This window comes from Pseudorca crassidens, chromosome 6 (assembly GCF_039906515.1).
Source record: "Pseudorca crassidens isolate mPseCra1 chromosome 6, mPseCra1.hap1, whole genome shotgun sequence".
In the NCBI taxonomy this organism is placed as follows: domain Eukaryota; kingdom Metazoa; phylum Chordata; class Mammalia; order Artiodactyla; family Delphinidae; genus Pseudorca; species Pseudorca crassidens.
In genome coordinates, this window is record NC_090301.1 from 2,748,506 (window position 1) to 2,767,629 (window position 19,124).

At 45.0% G+C, this 19,124-nt stretch overlaps 1 protein-coding gene across 7 annotated transcripts in view; it reads right to left on the bottom strand.

Annotated features, from left to right (window-relative positions):
• Positions 1-411: 411 nt before the first annotated feature.
• Positions 412-19,124, bottom strand: part of TRAF3IP1 (TRAF3 interacting protein 1) — a 67,499-nt gene continuing 48,786 nt past the window's right edge. For 6 of the 7 annotated variants that reach the window (XM_067740034.1, XM_067740033.1, XM_067740031.1 and 3 more), the window contains 2 exons: positions 2,727-2,950; positions 412-2,234 (listed from right to left, as the gene is read on the bottom strand). In XM_067740034.1, the coding sequence (XP_067596135.1) occupies positions 2,069-2,234; positions 2,727-2,950 (390 nt within the window). In that variant the 3' untranslated portion in view covers positions 412-2,068. Of the gene's footprint in view, positions 2,235-2,726; positions 2,951-19,124 lie in introns of those variants that run through there. The other variant, XM_067740035.1, reaches the window with a different exon arrangement.

Sequence of the window (19,124 nt, forward strand, 5' to 3'; positions counted from 1 at the left end):
CACTGGACCGCCAGGGAAGTCGCTTAAATTAAAATTTCTGAAGTATGACTCCAGCACGTCTTGAAAACTTACAAGCCAAAGCAGAGAAAAACATTTAATAACCCCTTTTGTGTATTCTATCAAAATAATAAATCACAGGATTTAATTCGTTTGTGATAAATTACAGTAATAACTACATGCAGAGACTTTCTAAAGCTTCCTGAATGGTCTTAAAATTTCTGATAAATGCTTACCTGCCATACATAAGACTTCAATTTATACAGAAAAGGGGTGTCACAATGAGTGAAAATATAAATTTCCCTGAACTTTCTTCAAAGAAAAACAAACTGCACACATTTGAAAACTGAAAAAAATCCAAATGCTTATAAATGCTTTTCTCCAGGTGTGAACTGAACTGCACAACCCATACACTGATAGAAAAAAAATCTGATTATTTTTAATGATTTATGTATAAAAGAAAAATAAATTTTATGATACAATTTGAGAGACTACTTCATACAAAATTTTACTCACAATGTATGTAATTTTTTGCAACACAAAATCTCTAGTCTTATGTACAAATTCATTAAAGGCAGACACCTTCACTTGAAGCAAAACAGGGTCCCTTTAGGACGGTGGCTGCCATCCAAGTCAGTGGAAAAGAGACTATGAGCATGTGAGGGCTGGGGACTGACACACCTGCCCGCCGGCAGTGCTGCATTAGTGGAGCCTCGCCAAACTGAATTTTACGGTAAACTACGGAAAGGAGAAGAAGACCAATGTTTCATGACGGCAGATCTTAATAATCTGACCTTGAACTTACTCAGCTTCGAAAGTCATAGAACTACCTTTGTAACAGATTTATTTTGGAAATTACACTAAGAAAAACTTAACCGTGCCATTTGTGCTAGTCTTTTAAAGAAACAAAACTTTCTCAGGCAAATTCTAACACTTAAAATGGCCCTCCTTGGGTTACATAATAAATACAGTATCTAGAAATAAAAGTATCAGGACCCAGACCTTAAGACCCGTAAGTATGTCTCCAAACAGTGAAATCCTTTATACACAAATTGAAGACTTTAGTAAGTATTTACAATATTATATGCAGTGAAAAACTAAATAAAAACCATGTTTAAAAAAAAAAAACTTCTGCTTTAAAAAAACAATTTCCAAAAAAACGCTAACATTAAAAAATTTTGCAAATCCATGTATCCTTTTAAGTCTTCCTTTTGCAGTTTTCCCTAAGCTACCTGTCTCTCAGGTGCACAGGTGCTTACACCTGTGCGAAGGAAAAGGCATGATGCCGATGCCTTGGAGAGCAAGCCCCTCTTCTGGAGAGAACGAGGCAAGTGACACAAGTGTGCACGTGGCGAAAACCCAGGGGCAAAATGTTAAAGAAAGTGAGGAAAGGGCCTGTGACAATCTCATGTCCAGATGATGTCCATGAAGGCCATACTCAAACCTCCTTTTTAAATGTATGAACTTTAAGGGCTGGAAATATAAGCAAAAGATAAAAGGGACCAGTAAGAAAATTACATAACGTGTATGCAATTACAAAGAGGTTAAAAATTAAAGTTCACGCGTACCTTATAAAGATACGGGCCGAAATTAACGCTTTTCAAGTGGAAATGAGCTAAAAATATAATTCATTCATTTTCAGGCTTCCTTGTATTTATGAAGCTCCTATCAAAATGTACAGCCATCTCACTCAGTGCTTGACTCAAGAAGTCCTGTCACTAGACTCAGAGTCTGAAATCACGGACGCCTGCATCCCTGGCTGCGCCAGCACCACTCACCTGCTGGCGAATCTGGCACAGAACTGAACAGCCTACGGGGGAAATACAAAGGACAGGCTTGTAAAGAAACTTTGCACACAGGCATTTGCAAGAGCTATTTATAACTAGCAGGTATTCTAGCGGAGGAAGGTAGGAACACATGGTCTTCACACACTGAATATGCCTCACGCTTGTAAAGCTCTGAAAATCAGTTGGATAACATTGTAAACTGTTCATTGTCTTCAAACGGAAACTTAAGGAGTAACGACGTGCAAACTGAGGGCGACCTTCAGTCTCCGAAACAGTCTGCGCTTTCACCTCCTGGAACTCAGATGGATACTGTGTACCATTTTCTGAATTTTCTCTTCATTCCTCAGAATACTGGCCTTCACTGCGCAGATCCTGTCCTGCTGGTCTCTGACCAGCTGCTCCAGCTCCGCCAGCTCCGCCTCCAAGGGCTCCAGGGCACAATCTGTGATGCTGACGGAAAGCAAAGCCAGGGGCTCATAAATATCTTTCACATTTTACATTTGCTTCTTAATTCAAACAGTGGAAGACAACAAAAGGGGAATTAGTCATTGCATCCAAAGAAAAAGGGTACAAACATAAACGTACTCTTTTAGAGTGAAAAATTAAAATACTTTCAAATTACAGTCACAAAGCTTTGGGGATTTCGATAAGATACATGAAAAATATGGTATCCAAACTGCAAAGTTTGCTGTCTGTTTTAATGTCTAAATCTCGTTTTTGAACACTGACTGTAGATCTTCTCTAACTGCTACAAAGAAATGCACGTTATGCTAGGAACGAAAAAGAAAAAGAAATGTGTTTCCTTCGGGGGAGGAGGTAAGAAAGAGAGGGTCGAGGGGCCGTGGGCTCTCGGGAGCCCTCCCCCTGGGCTGCGGGCACACGTGGGCCCCGGGCCCCGCCCCTCCCCCGCCCCGGCTCCCCCCCCCCCCGCCCGGCCCCCACCTCTGCTCCTTCCGCAGGGCCTCAGCATGCTGCCGGTTCTCGCTGTGCCACAGCTGCAACTCGTTCTGCATGGCGTCGACGTCCTCCTGGATGTAGTCCATGATCTTGCCCAGGGGAAGTGCGCTCCTGCACAGGGTCTGGATGGACACACGGAGCTTCTCTATCTCCTTGGAGACTATGTCCTTCTCCTTCTTCCACGCCGACTCAAAGACGAGCAGTTTCTCCTACAGTGAGTGGGAAGAGAATGAAGAGAGAGCAACAGCCTCACTCCTAAGGCAGGACAGGGACTAATAAGGGCGGAAGGGGCGTGGGCATGGGGACGGTGCCGGTTCGGGACCCACCGGGCTATGGGACACTGCTTCACGCCTGTGACCGCGAGACTAGGTCAGCAGTGGCCCGGGGTGCCAGGCCCTGTGTGAGCACGTCAACAGCGCCCCGTAAGGCCCTGTCCCTGGAAGGCTGCCCGAGGGGCACATTTCTGTGGGGTAAGATTTTCATTTCCCAACTGGCCAGAAACTTACTGCCGCTCTTGTTACAAAAGCTCAGGCAGGGCCACTGATGATCTTCCCAAACCGTCCGGCGGGAAGGGGACCTGGCCCTGCATCTCACTCCTTCTGCACCACCCTCCCAGCTCGAACGACTCTGCAACCTGGCCTGCCAGGCCAGCGGAGGGCAGCTGCCAGCTGAGGAGAGGAGGGCCGCGAGGTGGAGAGAGGGAGGTGCGGTGTGCGGACGGAGGGTGCGGCCCTCGGCAGCACGGGGGCAGCAGGTGAGGTCGAGGAGGGCTGGCCTGGGCTGGCCGGTGGAGAGGCGACGGGGCCTGGGGCCCCGGCGGGCATCGAGGGTGCAGGGCTGGCGGGGGAGGGGCTAATGCACAGCAGGCGAAGGAGGTGACGATGGAGGCGACCAGGGAGCTCCATGCAGTTTTGGCCAGGAGTTCTTGGGCTCTTGGACAAGAAATATTTAATTCCCTTCATATGAGGTTTTACCACAGACGTCTCTGAACTGCAAAAACTGGTGTAAGAATCAACAAGCAGTTTGGGTCGGGAAACCTTTCCTGGGGAAATGAACAATGTTTAGCAAGTCCCCCCTGGGTGCCCCCACTCCACACAGGCTGACTAAAGGTCCCTGCTTTACCCACTGACACTGAGTCAGATGCAGTAGGTTATAATTAATCAACGTCTTGTTTTATCTTTAAACTTCTTGTATTAAGTTAGAGAACCACTTGTGTCACTTCTAATTCCGGTTTCAGACCGTAGGCCCCAGGAGGGCAGGAACCCTGCATCTGGTCCATATAAGTGCTCCTTAAATATTTGCCAAATGAATAGATGAAGTGAGCAAGTAATTTCTGAGTCAAGATCCTAGCCTCGCTACGTCCTGGCCTTTGGCAAACACACGCAAAGCCTTAACATAATGCCTGGCACACAGACAGTGTTAAGTACACAGGACTACAGATAAAAGGCCAAGCTCACAGAACTAATAAGTGAGCTCTGCAAGGCTGCGGGATACAAGAGAAACATACGAAAATCAACTGTGTTTCTATTTACTGGCAGTGAACACACGGATACCAAAATTAAAAATACGATGCCATTTATAATTGCTCAAAAAAAAGGAATACTAGGTGTAAATCTAACCAAATATGTACAGAACTTGTATACTGAAAACTACACAATGTGGATGAAATAAATCAAAGGAGATCTAAAAAGAGAGAGCCATACCCTGTTCATCAACTGCAGGATTCAACATAGTAGAGATGTCAATCCTCCCCAAGCTGATATGTAGGTTTAATACAATTCTTACCAAAATCCCAAATTCTCTGTAGACATGGACAGGATTATCCTAAAACTTATATAGAAAGGCAAAGGAACTAGCATAGCTAAAACACTTTGAAAAAGAAGAAATAAGAGGGAAGAACCAGGCTACCCAATTTCAGGACTTCCCAGATAGCTACAGTAATCAAGACAGGGTGGTACTGGCAGGATGGACACACAGGTCAATGGAACAGAACAGAGAACCCAGAAGCAGATCCTCACAAATACGCCCAGCTGATGTTTGACGCAGGCGCACAGCAATCCAGCGGGGGAGACAGCCAGCCAACAGAAGGCACCGGAGCAACTGGACAGCCACAGGGAAAGTGAACCTTGACCTAAGTCTCACATCTTGTACAAAAATTAACTCAAAATGCATCACAGACTTAAATGTAAAACAGAAAACTATAAAACTTCTACAAAAAAAGCTAGAAGAAAATCCTTGGGATTTAGGGCCAGGCAAAGAGTTCTGACTTGACACCGAAAGCACGATCAATTAAAGGAAAAACTGATAAACTGGACTTCATCAGAATTAAAAACTGTCGCTGGGCAAGAAACCCTGTTGAGAGCATGCAAGAAAGCCTAGAGAGTGAGAGGACATATGTTCAAACCACAGACCTGGTGAAGGACTAGTACCTAGAATGTAAAAACTCTCAAAAGTCAACAGCAAAAAAAGCAAACAATCAAATTAGAAAACGGACAAAAGAACAGACATTTCACCAAAGATGATATACAGAAGGCCAACGAGCACGTGAAAAGATGTTCAAAATCATTACCTATTAAGGAAATGGAAATTAGAACCACCATGAGATAACACTCCACACTTATCAGAATGTTTAAAACAAAAAACAGCGACCACGCCAAATGCTGGGAAGGGTGCAGAGAAAGTGGATCCCCCATTCACGGCTGGTGGGAATGTAAAGTGGTGCAGCTGCTCTGGAAAACCAGTTCGCAGTTTCTTTAAAAGCTAAACGTGCAGCTACCATACGACCCAGCAATTGTACTCCTGGGCACTGATCCCAGAGAAGAGAAGACATGTTCACACAAAAACCTGTATAGGTATGTTTACAGAAGCTGTATTCAAGGAGCCAAAAACTGGACACAACCCAGATGCCCTTCAAGGAGTGAGTAGTTAAATAAACTATGCTACATCTGTATCGTGGAATACTACTTGGCAATAAAAAAGGAACGAACTGTTGATTCACACAACAACCTGGACGGACCTTGAGAGAGTTATGCTGAGTGAAAAAAGCCAGTCTCAAAACTTACATGCTGCGGGCTTCCCTAGTGGCGCATTGGTTAAGAATCTGCCTGCCAATGCAGGGGACACAGGTTCGAGCCCTGGTCCGGGAAGATCCAATATGCTGCAGAGCAACTAAGCCCACGCGTCATAATTACTGAGCCTGCGCTCTAGAGCCTGTGAGCCACAATTACTGAGCCCATGTGCTGCAACTACTGAAGCCCGCACGCCTAGAGCCCATGCTCTGCAACAAGAGAAGCCACCACAATGAGTAGCCTGCGCACCGCAACAAAGAGTAGCCCCCGCTCGCCACAACTAGAGAAAGCCCGCGCGCAGCAACGAACACCCAACACAGCCAAAAATAAATACACATTTTAAAATAAAAAAAAAACAACTTACATGCTGCATGATTCCATTTATATAACATTCTTAAAATGATAAAACTATAAAAACGGAGAACAGATTAGTGGTTGCCAGGGGTTCAGGATGGGGTGGGGTGGAAGGTAGAGAATGGACTGTGGTTATACAAGGGCAACAAGAGGGATCCTTGTGATGCTGGAGATGTTGTATCTTGACTGTATCAAGGTCAGCATCCTGGGTGTCATACTGCACTCAGTTCTGTAAGATGTTATCAGTGGGAAAAACTGAGCAAGGTGTCCCTGGGATCTCTCTGTTATTTCTTACAACTGCATTTGAATCTACAGTTATCGCAAAATAAGTTTAATTAAGGAAAAAAGGTAGTAGCTATAAAAATGCTTTTAAATTACAATGCTAAATGACTAAAACGAATCAATACAATGACAAACGACTTCCCAGGAAAAACTGTGTTGTCTTTATTATATTGACTACTTACTTAGTTGAGACATTTAAAATTCTATTTAAACCGACTCATAATGATTATTAAGTAATTCCTATGTATTTGGCATCACGTTGTCTCTAACACAAAACTGTTTAGGGCACAGAACTTAGGATGGAGACTAACAGGCACAACGTCTTGCCAAACTGGCAAGTCCCAACGTGGATGAAGACAATAAGGGGTCATCTGTCAAAATCCTTCATGTTTCTGCGGCACAGAACCAAGCAGGATTGGGAACAGTAATCTTTTTTTTTTTTTTTGCGGTACGCGGGCTTCTCACTGTTGCGGCCTCTCCCGTTGCGGAGCACAGGCTCCGGACGCGCAGGCTCAGCGGCCATGGCTCACGGGCCCAGTTGCTCCGCGGCATGTGGGATCTTCCCGGACCGGGGCACGAACCCGCGTCCCCTGCATCGGCAGGCGGACTCTCAGCCACTGCGCCACCAGGGAAGCCCGGGAACGCTAATCTTAAAGGTCATAATTCTAAGAGCCTCAGAATGTTAAACAAGACACATGTGGGCTTGGACTATGATGGTCGGGAGAGGCTTTGATTATTGCTGCAAAATATCAAAGTTCTGGCATTTTTCAAACTTTCACTTAAAGTGGCAGGTGGGGTGGATAAGTCGAGCACTGAGCATGTGCTTTGAAAGCACACTCCTCTGACGACAGCCTCTGATTTACGCAGAGCTTCTACTGCTATATCAGCAACTTTCCAGACAAATACAACCATTATAAACCCTTGTTTTATAGACTTTTAATATGTACGGTAGAATTGGAGACTCCACCACCATACTCACCATACAGGAATTAGTCACATGAAATATACTTAAGTTTTGAAAACAGAAGAGCAAAAAGTAACAAAACTGTATCATGATCCAAAATAGCACCTAAAACCGCCTAGAACACAAGAGGGCCTGTGGGTGAGGCACGAGCGGTCGGGAGCGTGTGCTCTGCAGGGCCCCAGCCGGTCCCAGCCCGCCTCACCGCCTCCCATCTTTACGGCCCTGGGAGCTTGACGTGACCTCTCTGTACCTCGGTTTCCTCACCATAAAACAGAAGTAATAATATTTACCCTGCAGGTCAGATTAAGTGGGGTAATATAAAATAAGCAGCTCAGTGCCTCGCACAGAGTAAGCCCTCAGTAAACGGTAACCATTATAAATTGATCCACCATGAGGGACGAAGCCGCAAGGCCTGCGGGGGGAGCAGGCGAGTCCCTGCTTCAGTGCGGGCGCCGCCGCTCCAGGCAAGGCGACAGGCTGACAGGTACGCTGCTGTACTGTCAACACCAACCGACAAGCTGTGTGCCCAGCTGCAGGCGGACAAGTTCTTTCACCAAAAAATCATTTGCCTTCCTTCCTGACACATCCCCTTCCCCATCGCCACTTCATAAATAACCCAAACCATGAAATTAGCCCTTAAAAATCTTTACCGAAAGACTGCAGTGCTGAGCTCGGAGATCTGCAGCTCCTGCGTGTGGCTTGCCACGGGATCAGCTGCTACAGGTGACACAGAGGGGCGGCAGCTGTGTGTTGCGGGCACACACACCCGCCCGCCCTCCCGCCTGGCCGGCCCTCCGCCTGCCGCAGGCTGCATGCAGACTGTTTGCTCAGCTGGTAGCGTCTGGCCGGCCACTTCGCACGGGCGCTTCAGAAAAAGTGACTTTCCAAGAGTTTTCAGGTGAAGAGTTACTCCTGGGACTTAATATTATTTGCATTTACCACACACACACTTGTCCCCAGAACTGTGGGCATTTGTGTTTATAGTGCTTTTTAAATTTATAATGATTTATTATTATAAGTCATACACATAAAAACTGCTGACCTCCAAGATTTGTTTCTTTAAATTTCAATTACAATGCTTCAGGGCAAAAAAGTACTATTGTTAAAATAATGCTTGAAAGCCTGACCCTTAGATTCTGCTAGAAGTCTCTCAGAAGCCAGATCTGGGGTACGACACTGCCCTCCACTCTGCCGCTGATCTGAGGGGTCACGGACACTCGTGAGCAGAGCTCCACCCTACATGAAGCCAACCCGATAAACAAAGGCCTGATTAATTGGGGGGGGGGAATAAATCAAAGAGTGTGAGTATTTGCTTTAAGTAACATACTCGCCCATGACTTCAGGAAGCGATTTATATACAACCTGTCAAAAGTTCATTGTCTTCGTAAACCGAGGAATGCCTGCATCCAAGTTACATGAGAGAAGCAGAGACCCACGGAATGATGATTCCAAGCGTCCTGTTCATCCAGAAATATTCCATCACCAAACTTCTCTGTAAACCACACATTCATTTCTAGTGTGGGTCAAACTGGTATCTTGAACGCACAGTAAAACAGTCTGGAATCAAACACTTTAACCTTTACACACACACACAGAAAAGCATCTAAGACACAAATGAACGGTTTAACAAAATGATAAAGTGACACCTGCAGCCAACATCTGGGTGAGGAAAGCAAACCCTGCCAGGGTCCCCAAAGCCCAAGGTCACTGTCAGTCTGCCGTCCCTGGTGTTCAAGTCCCAGGTCTGCATGACGGGCTCTGCTGTTTGCTGACCCGTGTGCCGGTCCTATGTGCACGGGACAAATGGAGTCACACATGTATCTGCATGTGTTGGACTCTGTTGCTCAACGCTGTACTTGAGAATCAACCATGTAATTACGAGCACACGCGTTCTGTTCATCTGCATTGCTGAATGGTTATGTCACCATATGAATACACCATGATTTATCCAACCACCCCACTGCTGGTGGACACTTGGGTGATTCTTGGTCTGGGGCCATGACAAACAAGGCCACTCGGAACAACCTTATACATTTGTCCTAATACACACAGGCACACAGGCACAGGATTCTCCACGGCATGCAACAAGAAGTGGCACTGCTGGGTCAACGGGTATGTATGTCACACAGTTTTCCAAAGTGCTTGTACCAATTTACATCAAATATTTTTCACAAGCCAGTATTTTACTTCTGTGCATATACAAGAACATCGACTCCGATGGCATTTCCACAATCTGACAGCTGCAGGTGTAACTACTGAACACTGGCAGCAGAGAGAAAACCGCCAGTCCAAGTCAGGGACACGCTGTTAAAAAAAACCTCCCAGCTGGTAAAATCTGCTCGCTGCAGCCACTACGGATAAGAAATAAACACGAGCAGGAAGCTTTTAGAACGTATGTATGAGAAGCTATATAGTGTGAGGTTCACTGATGTCCCACCTGTGCGACTGTCCACATAATCTTGGGCAAGATAACTCTTGTGCCTCAGTTTCCTAACCTAGAAAATGGGGATGACACCTATCTCATAAATTACTGGGAGGATTAAATGAAGTGATGTATGCAACTCCTTAGGGATAGTAAGTGCTCTATCAACGTCAGCTGTTGTTATAATTATGTTGTCTACGACTGAGACTATCCGATGGGTAAGCTTCTACAGGAGAAGAAATGCATATAAGGAACTACCTAGAACCTGGTGCAGAGAGAAATCAAAAGATCATTAAATGTTAGCTACTTCTACAAACATTAACGTCCTTGGAAAGGAACGAGGAACCCCCTCGGAAGGCCGGTGTGTAAGATAAGAGTACAGAGGCTTGGCGTGGGGTCACTGCGGCTGAAGCCAAAGGTTACTGCACGGAACAGAGAAGACGTACCTTCAGCCTGGCCTTTCAGACTGACATGAAAATGGAAAGAATTTAAAAAATCATCTTGTCACATGCAGGACTGACCATAATGACACTAACAAAGCAGGCAACAGGGCAATGTAGAGCTCAGGTCCCCAGCCACAGTGATCCCTTCTCTGCTTAAAGTAATGAAAGTAAGTTAAGAATGTGACATTACTGGCCTAAACCTGGTCCTTTCAAACATTTTTATGGAAGGCTATTCTCATATATTTATGCTTTCAGAAAAACTTCAGAATATTCCCGGCCAAATTCCCAAACATCCATTGAATGTTTACTGGAATTGCATTAAACTTACAAGTTAACTTGAGAGAAGTGACATCTCTATAATATTGAGTTTCCACCCAGAAACACAATGTCTCTCTCGACTTTTTCCAGACCTTTTATATTTCTTGGTAAAATTCTGTGGCTTCTCAATACAGTTACTATAAATTCTTATTAAATGCACACATGCCTTGGAAACTTACATTTTTGTTTCCAGTTCTGGATGGGGGACTTGATATACATTGTTTCCAACCGGTTATTGCTGACATATAGGAAAAGTACTGACTTCTGTGTATTTATTTTGTCACTGGCCACCTTATAAATTTTTTAAATAGTTTTAACTTTTAGGGGGTTGATTGACTCGGTAGACTGCTGTCATCTTCAAATGATGGTGACCCTGTCTCCTTTCCAGAATTCAACCTCATTTCTTTTTGTACCAGTTAGACAGACCCTCCAGAATATCTCAGCCAGGTTTCACTTCACATCCTTGTTCCTGAATTCCACGGAAACACCTGCAGCCCCTCCCTGCTGTGTAGGTTGCTGACTGCTCGTTGCAGGAACTCTCCCTCCTGTGGCCAGAGGAACCTTCCTACCCCTCGTTCACTGCAAGCCTGTAGCAATAATGGATGTTGAATTTTATATGTGCCATTTATTCTTGAGAGACAACCCACTCACCAGTGATTTTACCCGAGACACAACACACTCACTAGTGATTTTATTTGGTTCAAGAATAATTCCTTGGTTAAATGTACCGTAAGTAAGCTAAGTTCAAAGGATGCTACAACGGCTGACTTGAACTTCTTTTGACTGAAACAACTGACTCTTTCCTGGATGTGGCAGCCCAAAAGAAGAAGAAACACTGACTATTAAAGAAAATGGACAAAAATATATTTATCCACTAGGGAATAGGGTTTCCATTCCTAGAGTGTATTCTATTTCACTATTAATCACATAATCAAATATATGCTTTAGAAAAAAATAAGATTAGGAATTCGTAACCATGAACCTTTATTTTTGTATTTCTTTATCTTTGTTTAAATCTCTAAAATTCATTCTAGCTAGAGATTTTTAGGATTCTGCAATTCTTTTAAGCTACAGCAAGTAGATTCTGCCCAAATAACAGAACTGAAACCGAACTAGGGAACAACCATAAAACAGAACAAAATGTCAGAGGCAACCATGCTCAGGAGATGAAGAAAGGCAGTGGACGGCTCAGAGCTGGACAGGAGGACGCTCGGGCAGCCAGCCCACTCTCGCTCCGCTCTCCACGTGGGGACAGTCTCCCAACCGCGGCACAGAGTAGGGGGTCACCAAGCTTTGGAGACTCCACCACAAGGCAGCGGCTGTGCTGACTCTGCAGGCAGGGAGCCCTTGGAGAGGTCCAGCACACCACCAGAGCAAAACAAGCCAGTGTGGATGCACTGGAGAGGGAAAGAGAAACAGCCTGACTTCACCCACGGTGTCACTCCTCCCCGAGGTGGAGCAGCTTAGGGCCAAGAGAGACCACCATGGCTGACTTCCCCCGAGGGGGACAGTGAGAGCGCCGGGGTGGGCACTCCGCTTCCCCAGCTGTGCGGGAAGCTGCCAAGGAGGCTCCTTTCTCTCTCGCCCCATCCAGAGCCGTGGGCTGCATGCCTGGGGGCTCGGAGTGGCGGGGAGAGTGGCAGGTAGCTAAACTGATGCAGACCCTACTGCCCCCACTGCACACTCCACCAACAAGTCCACCTATACGAGCCGCTGGGGACGCCTCACCTACGGAGCCCCAGCTGGCCCATGGGTGGCCCCAGCGCTCAGCGTGCCTCACCCACACGCACTCCCACCCTGCGGCCACTCCTGTGTGTGATCCCCACGTGGTGAGAGCAAGCTCTGACGGACGGCTACTGAGCACGTGCAGAGAGCCAGCCTGAGTCTGTGGAGGGAGAGACCACAACCTTCAGCTTGAGCTCCACTCCTGGGAAAAGAAACAGAGGCTGTCATCACCCAGCCGGGAGCTACGGGGCAGAGAGACGGCACAGAAGCTGAGGAATTCTGCTGGAGGAGGGAGCAAGAAACGGCAAGAAACATGGGGCGAGCGTACGCAGAGCAGATGAGAAAGCCTCAGAATCCCTAGCAGGGCTGGTGGAAATATTTATCACCCAACGTCAGTCAGTAAAGACTGGAGGAGAGGGCTGCTACTTCAAACGTGAAGACAGCAACATAAGACTCAAGCAACAGGGGGCTTCCTGGTGGCGCAGTGGTTGAGAATCCACCTGCCAATGCAGGGGACGTGGGTTTGAGCTCTGGTCTGGAAAGATCCCACATGCTGCAGAGCAGCTAAGCCCATGCGCCGCAACTACTGAGCCTGCGATCTAGAGCCCGCAAGCCACAACTACTGAGCCCACATGCCACAACTACTGAAGCCCACATGCCTAGAGCCCGTGCTCCACAACAAGAGAAGCCACCGCAATGAGAAGTCGGCACACCACAACAAAGAGTAGCCCCTGCTCACTGCAACTAGAGAAAGCCTGTGTGCAGCAACAAAGACCCAACACAGCCAAAAATAAGTAAATAAGATAAATAAATTTAAAAAAAAAGACTCAAGGAACATGAAAAATCAAGAAAACATGACACCACCAATACTCTTCCAGTAACCAATACCAAAGACATGGAGAGCTCCAATTTACCTGATAAAGAACCCAAAATAGCTATTTTAAGGAAGTTCGATGAGCTGCAAAGAAACACAGACAGTTCAACAAATCAGGAAAATAACATAAGAAAAAAATGATAAGTTTAACAGAGAGATAGAAACAGAAGTTCTGGAGCTGAATAACACAACCAATGAAATGAAAAATGTGACGAGAGCATCAACAACAGAACGGTTCAAGCGGAAGAAGAATCTGTGACGTAGAAGACAAGACCTTCAAAATTACCCTGTCTGGGGGGAAAAGCATGGATGAAAAAGAGTGAAGAAAGCCTATGTGATCAATGGGCACCATCACGAGAAGCAATCTACAAACTACTGGAGTCCCAGAAGAAAAGAGGGAGAAAGGGGCAGAAAGCTTATTGAAAGAAATAATGGCTGAGAACTTCCCAAATCTGGAAGAAGATTTGGACATCCAAGTTCATGAAGCTCACAGTTCATCAAACAAACTTCACCTAAGGAGATCCTCTCCAAGACACACAATAATGAAACTGTCAAAAATCAAAGACAAGAAGAGACTCTTAAAGCAGCAAGAGAAGAGCAGCTTGCAACTTCCAGCTATCCCCATAAAGCAATCTGCAGATCTGCCAGCAGAAACCTTACAGGCCAGGAAAGAGGGGGACAAAATATTCAGAGAGATGAAGGAAAAAATTGCCAACCAAGAATACTCTATCCAGCAAAGCTGTCCTTCAGAAATGAAGGAGAGATAAGACTTTCTCAGATAAACAAAAGCTAAGGGAGTTCATCACCACTAGATCTGCCTTATAAGAAATGCTGAAAGGAGTTCTTCAGGCTGAAACTAAAGGACACTAATTAGTAACATGAAAACATGAAAATATACAATACACTGGTGAAGATAAGTATACTGTCAAATTCAAAATACTCTAATACTGGCCTCTTGCCTTCGAAGATGGCCCACACTCTGCCTACGGAGTGTGTATCTCCCTGAATAAACCTGCTTTCGCTTTAAAAATAAATAGATAAATAGGTGCATGTATAAATGCAATTATTTTTCTTGAAATGTAGTATTAACCAAATTTAAAACATTTCATCTGAAACAAAATGCTGATCTTTAAGGAAGCAATCTCAAGATGGGACCTCATAGTTCTTACGTCATGACATATAGTTACTCTTAGATTTATGGCTGTTAAATAAGAAGCCATAAAGTCTCAAAAATAGCATATTTGTTAACTGTAGACAATCCCGTGTAAATCGTGCCTTCTAAAGTGTCACAGACAGAGAAGAAATGTCACAAAGCCTTATCCATGTCTAGCGTTTCTGCTAAAGCCAAACGAAACAACAACAACAACAAAACTCTAGTACTGTAACGTGATGGAGGTATTAACCACTTAACTCTAGTATAAAGGTTCGAGGAAAAAAGTATTAAAAATAACTAAAGCTACAATAATTTGTTAATAAATACACAATATAAAAAGAGGTAGATCACAATATCAAAAACATAAGGGGGAGTAAAAGGGTAGAGTTTTTGTATGCAATTGAAGTTAAGCTGTTATCAGTGTAAAACAGACTGTTATATCTGTAAGATGTTTTATGTAAGCCTCAGAAAAAAACAAAGCAAAAAAAAAAAAAAAAGAAAAAAAAAGCAGAGCAAAAACCTACAGTAGATACACAAAAGATAAAGAGAAGAGAATCAAGGCACACCACTATGGAAAATCATGAATTCACAAAGGCAGGCAGAAAGAGAAGAAGAAAGGAACATGGGAATCAGAAAACAACAGGATGGCATTAGTAAGTCCTTACTTATTGTAATTACTCTACATGTAAATGGATTAAATTCTCCAAGCAAAAAGCACAGAGCGGACCCAGCAATTCCACTTCTGGGAACATATCTGAAGAAAATGAAAGCACATGTCAAAGAGCCATCTGCAGCCCCACGTTTATTGTAGCTCTATTCACAAAAGACGTGGAAACAACCTAAGTGTCCATCAACAGATGAATGGATAAAGAAGTTGTGGGATGGATGGATAGATAGTTATACACAGTGGAATATTATTCACCCACACAAAGGGAAGAAATTCTACCATTTGCAACAACACAGGTAGACCCTGGGGCATTATGCTAAGGGAAATACATCAGGCGGAGAAAGACAAATACAGTATGATGGGGGTAAGGGGAGAAGGAACTGGAGGAAGGTGGTCAAAAGGTACGAACTTCCAGTTATAAGACAAATAAGTACTGGGAATGTGATGTACAACACGATGGTTATAGCTAACACTGCTGTACAGTATATATGAAAGTTGTTAGGAGAATAGATTCTAAGAGTTCTCATCACAATGAAAAAATTTCTTTTTTTTTATCTATAAGAGATGATGGATGTTAGCTAACTTGTTATGGCAACCATTCCACGATATATTTAAGTCAAATCATTACGCTGTACACCTTAAAAGTACACAGTGCTATATGTCGATTATATTTCAATAAAACTGGGAGAAAGAAGGCATAGAGTGGCTGGAAGGATAAAAAAAGAAAAACAAGACTCAAGTACCTGTTGCCTGCAAAAGACTCACTTCATCTTTAAAGATACACATAGGCTAAAAGTGAAGGGATAGAAAAAGATATTTCACAAAATTAGAAACCAAAAGAGAGCAGGGGTATCTATACTTGTATCAGACAAAATAGAGTTCAAGCCAAAAACTCTTAAGAAGAGACAAAAAAGGTCATTATATATACTGATAAAGGGGTCAATTCATCAAGAGTTTAAAACAACCATAAATATATATGCATATATATGCATTATAAATATATATGCACTCAACATCAGCACACCTAGGTATACTAAGCAAATACTAATAGGAGAGAGGAAGATAAACTCTTGGGCTCAAGCTGCCCCATCTGACCTAGAAGTTCCATGGAAACAGAATTCTGAAAAAGTATCAAGCCTCCTACTGAGTCCCGTCATCAAGGCAAGAAAACCAGTGGCCATTCTGTAAAGAGGATGGATGGCTCTGGGAGTTCCCTCAGACGACCAGACCGGAGGCGCCAGGCTCAACAGATGGAGAAAACTGGTATCAAGCACTCAGAGGAACTTAAATCTAAGAAGACATTCCCAGGAAGGACCCTTGCTTTCCATCCAAGGCATCTCCATGGCATCTCTATGGCTATAGCATTCACATTTAAGCATCAACTAATACATCTTCAGGGACATCAAAGTTATTAATATCCTTTTATGTCATTTTTATTACATCTCACATTCCTCTCATCTTTTTACAAGTCTATATTTGTTATTTAGATTTCTCAGGAGCTCAAGATTAAAAAGGTGTGTGCAGGCATTTCTTGTAAAATATTGTTAGGATGATCTCACCTTGGGGAAGGGGGGAGAGCCATGGGGTAAGTGAGTAAGCTTGGAGTGGCTAGGCTCATGCAAGCCAGGGCCAGCAAGAAACAGTCCCTGCTCCTGAAACAGCAACCTGGGCAGACGCACCGGCGAGGAACAGGCCCCACTCCCTGCATGTCAGCAAGAGGAAGAAGCTATAACTGGAGCACACAGGCCACCAGGCAGGAGGTAGTGCATGTTCCCTATTGGTTAGGACGATGCTTTTAGGTCTGCCTCAAGTCCATAGCTCCACGGCTCCCCCCACCCAAATGAGCCAGGTCCAAGAAGGCCACTGCTACCACCCAGGGATGGAGGGAGTGGACAGGCTCTTTCCTCCCCGGGCACTGACCCCAGGTCTTCTAAGGGTTTAATGGGATCAGCCCTTGTGCACAGGAACCAGAAGTGGAGGCTAAGCAACTCCTACCTCATCCCTCCAGGGGTCAGCGACCACCTGGCGCAGAAGCTTGAAGGCACCGTCTCATTCCTGGCTGTGCATCAGAATCACCTGGGGAAGTTTTTAAACATACGCACACCAGGATCCTGCCCGAAGACTGACCTAGGGGTGTGGGGCAGACCCAGCACCAACATTTAACAAGACCCTTTGGACAGGGCTAAGGCACAGACTGTTTGAGCAGATGTACCTTAAGGAAATTTCAAAGGATACAGGGTTCTAAAGTTCACTTGCTCTGTACTTTATAATCACCTCCCATGATGTAGGCAGTGGAAGCAAATGAATCTAGGTTTAAAAATACACTTTAGAAGTGCTTTTCTCTTTTCACTATCATCTCTGGAAATGCCCATTAGGATCCTTAAATTATTTTGCTTTTCCTTTCCATCCCTTTATTAACTAACTGAATTTGCTACTTTAAATGTCTTGCTAAAATATTTATCATTTTCTATTGAGCCTACTGCTCCAATCTGTGCTTATAATTCTGGCTCCAGTTTTATTTTTTCATATTTCGACTTCTAAATTCTTACCATATTTAATGGCTCTAAAAATACCAGATACAATAATCACACCCAAATTAACCATTAACCCCCGAAGGCAGTTACTGGGCTATGACCCCAGTGAATTTCACAGCTGCTGGCATGGGAAATGGAGAAGAAATCAACACTCAAGCCTGTAACTGGAAGTACCCGGATATCAGAGGTCTTCAGCAGAAAATACATTCCGCAGAATTCATGATCAGCATAAGCAGTGTGCCCAAGGCTAGGAGGAGCAAAGGAAATGCAAATAAAGGACGCTGGGTCCCAGACACCCTGAGGGCGCTGAGGACAGTGGCAAGAGTGCTGCAGGTGCCCTGCAGACACAGATGGCACAATTAGGTCTTCTTAAACCGGGACTCATTATTCTTCGCTCCTCCAGCACTCAAGTCAGTCCAAAAACACATTCTACAATTCCAGGTGGCCACCGATGCCATGAAGAGAATAGTCGGGTCGGACTCTCGTGGGTGAGGGGCTGGAGGGAGGACTGGTGTAGCCGGCAGGCAGGGAAGGCCTCTGAAGAGGCGACATGTGAGCGGGGACTTGAGCGGGGATTTCTGTGACAGGTCCTGATACTGGCCACCAGCCGAGAGGCCGGAAGCCGCCGGCCCACAGCACAACCCAGGGGAGGAGGCGGCTTGCCCCGCAGGAAAGCAATCAGGAAAGCAAGCCGCTAATTACACCCTGACAACAGCCCCGCCCCACCTCCTACGGACAGAGGGAGCACAGAGGGGACAAACCTCAGCTCTGGGATCCCGCCGAGCTCCCGCAGGGCAGCTGCACCCAGTGTCCCTCCCAGGGCTTCCCGGTGTGGGGGGTGGCAAGCTGACCCACGTGTGTAGGAAAAGGACCCCTACCCAGGCCTCACTGCCCACGACCTATGTGCCCCGCAGGCAAGAGCATGGGAACCTGTGACTGTCAGCAGCTGGGGACCAGGAAACCCTGTGAGCTCCGAGCTACTTGTTCTCAAGCTGTCGTCAGATAGGAAGTGAGCTCCTGCTTCTGATAGCAGCCCTGGGGAGAGGAGCCCCCGAGGGGACCAACCTCTGTCTGAGAGGAAGGAAGGGCACCCAGCCTCAAGGCTCCATGAAACCTCTGTGAACCAGATCAGTCCTCTGACTTAAACTGTCTAGGGCACAGGAAAAAAGCGAATTTTATAAAACCAACATAATCTTGATCGTAACACCTAATGACAATACACAGACACATTCGAACAAACACCCCAGGTTAATTTCACTTGAATAAAGATACAAACTTCTATTTTAAAATAGTAGTAAATTGAATATAGTTCTGCAGTGGACAAATAATAGTCTATGACCAAGCAAAGATTATTTTAGGAATGAAAGAATTGCTCAACATTAGGAATTCTATTAATATATGACAATCTCAACAGTTGCCAAAAAGATATTTGATAGCATTTAACGTCCATTTCTGATTTGATGCCTAGAACAGTGCCCAGGATATGGCAGGTGATCAATAAACGGCTGGTGAGTGAATGAACACTGACTTGGATTTTCTTTGGCTGCGCTATGCGCTGTGTGGGATCTTAGTTCCCTGA